Source organism: Notothenia rossii (assembly GCF_949606895.1).
Source record: "Notothenia rossii genome assembly, chromosome: 1".
Lineage (NCBI taxonomy): Eukaryota > Metazoa > Chordata > Actinopteri > Perciformes > Nototheniidae > Notothenia > Notothenia rossii.
The window spans coordinates 97,054,767-97,060,766 of NC_136912.1; the positions used below are offsets into that span (position 1 = coordinate 97,054,767).

At 39.3% G+C, this 6,000-nt stretch overlaps 1 protein-coding gene across 1 annotated transcript in view; it reads left to right on the plus strand.

The window, feature by feature from the left end:
• The window catches only part of LOC307020083 (cadherin-24-like), a gene marked incomplete at its 3' end in the record, with an annotated part of 71,445 nt that overhangs the window by 58,227 nt on the left and 7,218 nt on the right, over positions 1–6,000 (plus strand). Inside the window, exons 7-9 of the mRNA XM_079651200.1 lie at positions 723–979; positions 1,864–2,000; positions 5,133–5,254. Of these exons, the coding sequence (XP_079507326.1) occupies positions 723–979; positions 1,864–2,000; positions 5,133–5,254 (516 nt within the window). The remainder of the gene's footprint in view (positions 1–722; positions 980–1,863; positions 2,001–5,132; positions 5,255–6,000) is intronic.

Below are 6,000 nucleotides of genomic sequence, written 5' to 3' on the forward strand. Positions count from 1 at the left end.
TCTCTTGGACGCCGAGCAGGCTCATCATTATAAGGTTGTGGTCCGTCATATGCATTTGAATATTCATGTACAACTTCTTCTGTGTCGAAACTAGCATTGGGATCCATGTTTATGAATACGTTACACCGGCCGCCCTCCCCCTTGTGTCCCCCGTGTTACATCACACGCGGGAGGTCACGTGCCGAGGCTTTTTTATGCGGAAGTGAACCTTTCTTACAAAAACGACGCCAGATGTCACTGTAGTGTATATTTCTGTATATTTCTTTGAAAATCTAGTGTATTCATCATTTTCCTACACATTTATTCACTGGTGTCTTTAACCTGGAAGTTGCTCTTTAAGGCAAACATACAAGGAGAGAAACCTGAATATTCTCTGAGATGACTTCACTGTTCTCAGTCATTGCTGAGCCCTGAGAACCAGAACCAGAACCAGAACCAGAACCAGAACCAGAACCAGAACCAGAGAAACCTCGTTAGTGAGAAGGAGCTCTGAACACTGAGAGGACGTCAGGGAGAACATGAACTGTATCTCAGCCAGGATCAGAGCTGTGTAAACTCTGTTATACATCTCAGAGATACTTCAGTATCTACATTATATGTAAAGTCTGGATTTTTCCCAAAATGCTCAAAATCCAGACTTTTTCCCAAAATCTAAAATGTCTGACTTTTTCCCCAAAATGCTGACTTTCTCTGAAAATCTAAAAATATGTGTGACCCCCCAGCTGCTGGACTACGAGAGCTGTAACTCGTACACCTTCTCAGTGGAGGTGAGCAACCCCCTGCTAGACCCCCGGTTCCTGAGGAGGGGCCCCTTTAAGGACCAGGCCACGGTAAGGGTCTCGGTGCTGAACGCTGACGAACCCCCCCGCTTCTCCAAGAGCCGGTACCACCTGGACGTGTCAGAGAACTGCCCCCCCATGTGCTCCGTGGGCCGGGTCGGCGCCATGGACCCCGACACCGGCCAGAGCTCCAACATCAGGTCTCAAGCATTTTTATTATTATATTAAATCTGATTTTTCCCAAATTCTCAAAATGTGGACTTTTTCTGAAAATCAAAGAATTCTGACTTTAAAATATTTGCGACTTTAACAGACTACCCGCTCAGAGGAATGGAAACACTGTATGTCCACGACATGTTGGGTCCTTGAGTTAAACCTGGAAGGTCCTCATAGACTGACTGGTGAGGGTCTTGATCTTATAGACTGACTGGTGAGGGTCTTGATCTTATAGACTGACTGGTGAGGGTCTTGATCTTATAGACTGACTGGTGAGGGTCTTGATCTTATAGACTGACTGGTGAGGGTCTTGATCTTATAGACTGTTTGGTGAGGGTCTTGATCTTATAGACTGACTGGTGAGGGTCTTGATCTTATAGACTGACTGGTGAGGGTCTTGATCTTATAGACTGACTGGTGAGGGTCTTGATCTTATAGACTGACTGGTGAGGGTCTTGATCTTATAGACTGACTGGTGAGGGTCTTGATCTTATAGACTGTTTGGTGAGGGTCTTGATCTTATAGACTGACTGGTGAGGGTCTTGATCTTATAGACTGACTGGTGAGGGTCTTGATCTTATAGACTGTTTGGTGAGGGTCTTGATCTTATAGACTGACTGGTGAGGGTCTTGATCTTATAGACTGACTGGTGAGGGTCTTGATCTTATAGACTGACTGGTGAGGGTCTTGATCTTATAGACTGACTGGTGAGGGTCTTGATCTTATAGACTGACTGGTGAGGGTCTTGATCTTATAGACTGACTGGTGAGGGTCTTGATCTTATAGACTGACTGGTGAGGGTCTTGATCTTATAGACTTGTGATGGACTGAATGTTATGAATATAATCCTCTGCCCCCCCTGCCCCAGGTTCTCCATCGACCCTCAGTCCGACCCGGAGGCTCTGTTCAGGATCTCCTCGGACTCGGGCTTCATCAGCACGGTGATGGAGCTGGACCGCGAGCAGGAGCTGTGGCACAACATCACCGTCATCGCCACGCAGCGCGGTACGGACTCACCTTTCGCCCTGAGCGCCGCCTGAAGGCTGAACCCACCAGACTCAGTGTCCTCCCACAGGCCTTCAGGCTGCTAAACACCAGAGCTCTGTGAAGTGCCCCGATAAACGATCCTGTTCTCAATCTACTCATCTATATAAATAGCTATCACCGCAACAAACCAGAATGAATGTACATTATTTAATTTCACATTCTGCTCTTGTCCACAGGATATTCTATTTACATCTATAAAGACTTCTTGCACTACTTTTTATTTTTGTATTGTATTATATATGTTGCATTGTTGGAGCTCAGGGGCCTCATTTATAAACGTTGCGTACGCTCAAAAGATGGCGTATGCCAGTTTCTAAGCAGTCGATTATAAAAAACAAACTTGAGGGGAGAGACGAGGAACTGCGACACCGTCAGCAAATATGTGGAAATAAAACCATCAATAAAATGTCTCTCATTTATCAGATATGAAGAATTCATTTTCAAACATTGATTAAAGCCAATCTTTAAATGATTTACCAAACGCCTGTTTGAGACTCCTCAGAGCACACAGACACATAACTGGAGAAATAAATAAATACAGATATGTTATTTAAAACCACCTGGAATATGTTGTGTTCATGTTATGAAATGTTTTCTCATAAATGATGCGGTAAGCAGGAGGACAGCATCACGTCTAAACTGACGCCGTATTGCATTTCTATAGGTTTTAGATACGAGCATGGTTTATATACTCTCACGTTTAATAGTGTTTTATGCCGTTTGTTAAGACTTGATAAGTCTCTCGTAAAACACAGGAGGTATGGAAACTAAGAACACCATGTGGTAAACTGAACAGCTGATATAACACAACACATTAGTTTTATTTCCTTTAACTGGTGGATATAGAGTTGCTGATCGACAGCTGGGACACAAACCACCAAATACAAAAACATAATTCAGATCCAGTCGTCATGACTACACTCCGGAGGGACACCCCGATCATTTCTCAGTTTCTCATCAAGGGGGGGGGGGGGGTCTCCTGTCCCCGGTACAAACACACTGCCTGAGGAAGGCTATGTGTATTCTTTTTGTCATTAATCTTTTTCTGACCACTTATTTATTTATTTGGAGACGATCCGACCTCCATGCTGCTGCTCTGGTTCAAACTGCATCCACCAAACAATATGATTTATCTCACCTCCCCAAAAGAACCAGAATCTGTTTGAGCTGTTCTGTCCTCATTCCCTGCGATCTTCTCCATGCAGTCAGTCAGAATGAATGAATGAATGAATGAATGAAATAATGAATGAATGAAAGAAAGAATGAATGAAAGAATGAATGAATGAATGAATGAAAGAATGAATGAATGAAAGAATGAAAGAATGAATGAAAGAATGAATGAATGAAAGAAAGAATGAATGAATGAAAGAATGAATGAATGAAAGAATGAATGAATGAATGAAAGAATGAATGAATGAATGAATGAATGAATGAAAGAATGAATGAATGAATGAAAGAATGAATGAATGAAAGAATGAATGAATGAAAGAATGAATGAATGAATGAAAGAATGAATGAATGAATGAAAGAATGAATGAATGAATGAATGAAAGAATGAATGAATGAAAGAATGAAAGAATGAATGAATGAATGAAATAATGAATGAATGAATGAAAGAATGAAAGAATGAATGAATGAACGAATGAATGAAAGAATGAATGAAAGAATGAATGAATGAAAGAATGAATGAATGAATGAATGAAAGAATGAAAGAATGAATGAAAGAATGAATGAATGAAATAATGAATGAATGAATGAAAGAATGAATGAATGAAAGAATGAATGAATGAAAGAATGAAAGAATGAATGAAAGAATGAATGAATGAAAGAATGAATGAATGAATGAAAGAATGAATGAATGAATGAATGAAAGAATGAAAGAATGAAAGAATGAATGAATGAATGAATGAATGAAAGAATGAATGAATGAAAGAATGAATGAAAGAAAGAATGAATGAATGAATGAAAGAATGAATGAATGAAAGAATGAAAGAAAGAATGAATGAATGAATGAAAGAATGAATGAATGAAAGAATGAAAGAATGAATGAATGAAAGAATGAATGAAAGAATGAATGAATGAATGAATGAATGAATGAATGAATGAATGAAAGAATGAATGAATGAATGAAAGAATGAAAGAATGAATGAATGAATGAATGAATGAAAGAATGAATGAATGAAAGAATGAATGAATGAATGAATGAATGAAAGAATGAATGAATGAATGAAATAATGAATGAATGAATGGAAGAATGAAAGAATGAATGAATGAATGAATGAATGAAAGAATGAATGAAAGAATGAATGAATGAATGAATGAAAGAATGAAAGAATGAATGAAAGAATGAATGAATGAAAGAATGAATGAATGAATGAAAGAATGAATGAATGAAAGAATGAAAGAATGAAAGAATGAAAGAATGAATGAAAGAATGAATGAATGAAAGAATGAATGAATGAATGAAAGAATGAATGAATGAAAGAATGAAAGAATGAATGAATGAATGAATGAATGAATGAAAGAATGAATGAATGAAAGAATGAATGAAAGAAAGAATGAATGAATGAATGAAAGAATGAATGAATGAAAGAATGAAAGAAAGAATGAATGAATGAATGAAAGAATGAAAGAATGAATGAATGAAAGAATGAATGAAAGAATGAAAGAATGAATGAATGAAAGAATGAATGAAAGAATGAATGAATGAATGAATGAATGAATGAATGAATGAAAGGGCGTTTCTTTGATTATTTATAGGCAGATATGGGCGTTACGTGAATCCCGCAAAAGCTGCGCCGCATTTCGAGTTGATTGTGATTTATAAAGGGAAACCGGCGTAGGAAGTGCCGTACGCAGTGTTTTATAAATCTGGATATTTGTGTGCGTAGTTATTTGCTTTGTCCTACGTGAGGCACCTTCCCACGTGAATCCTACGCAAAGCTTTATAAATGAGGCCCCAGATCAGAAGAGTTTAATTTCTACACTATAGCTTTGTGTATGATTTAAACCCCTCTTCCTCCTCTTCCTTCTCTTCCTCCTCTTCCTCCTCCTCCTACTCCTCTTCTTCCTCTCTTCCTCTTCCTCCAGACAATCCCAACCTGGTGTCCCGGGTCGTGGTGGCCATAGAGACTCTGGACCAGAACGACAACGCTCCGGTTCTGGACCGACTGTACTCCACCTCCGTCTGCGACTCCAGCCCCCCCGGACAGGTCAGGTCCTCCTGTTGGGTCTGATGTCACCGATCCACTTCTGACCCGGCCTGTAGCTCTCGAGGACTCAAGGCTTTCATTGTCCCGTGCTCAGCAGCTACAGAGTAGATATGACAATGAAGGTCTGAGGCTCCTCCAACAGAACGACACCATAAGAGAGATAAGAGCTATGAAAGCCTCACTCAGGATGTTGTTACCAAGTGTGTGTTTTGCTCTTGGGCCCGAACGACAAGATTTTAACTTTAGCTTCTTTTTATCTCGTTTTTTCAAATTTAGAAAAAAAAAGTTTTATAATTCCACTCAGGTGACAGCAGGCGTTACAGTTTGAACTGAAGACATGTACATTTGGAAAAAATGATTAATAAAGATGTGCAAACTTAACATGACATTATAATAACTTAGTATATTGATTTACGGCACATAGAGATATTGCAGATTAAGTGTTTTCAAGAAGAACAGTAGCACTATGAACTTTAGTTGAAATATAGCCATAACGTCCACTTTAGTGGACAGGCGAATAATCCTGATTTCCTGCAAACATAAAATCAATACTTTGACAATTTATGAATGATCTGATTCCTTAGTTGTTACTTGATGTCTCCAACATTGTCTTACTTGCAGGGGACGCTTTCCATAAAAGGGTTGGCAAGATATCAACGAGTGGTTCTCTCCATCTGGCTTTTTGTCGTCCATCTTGGTTTAGAGACATATATCATGCACTTGCACTGACTGTCCACTGAGTGGCA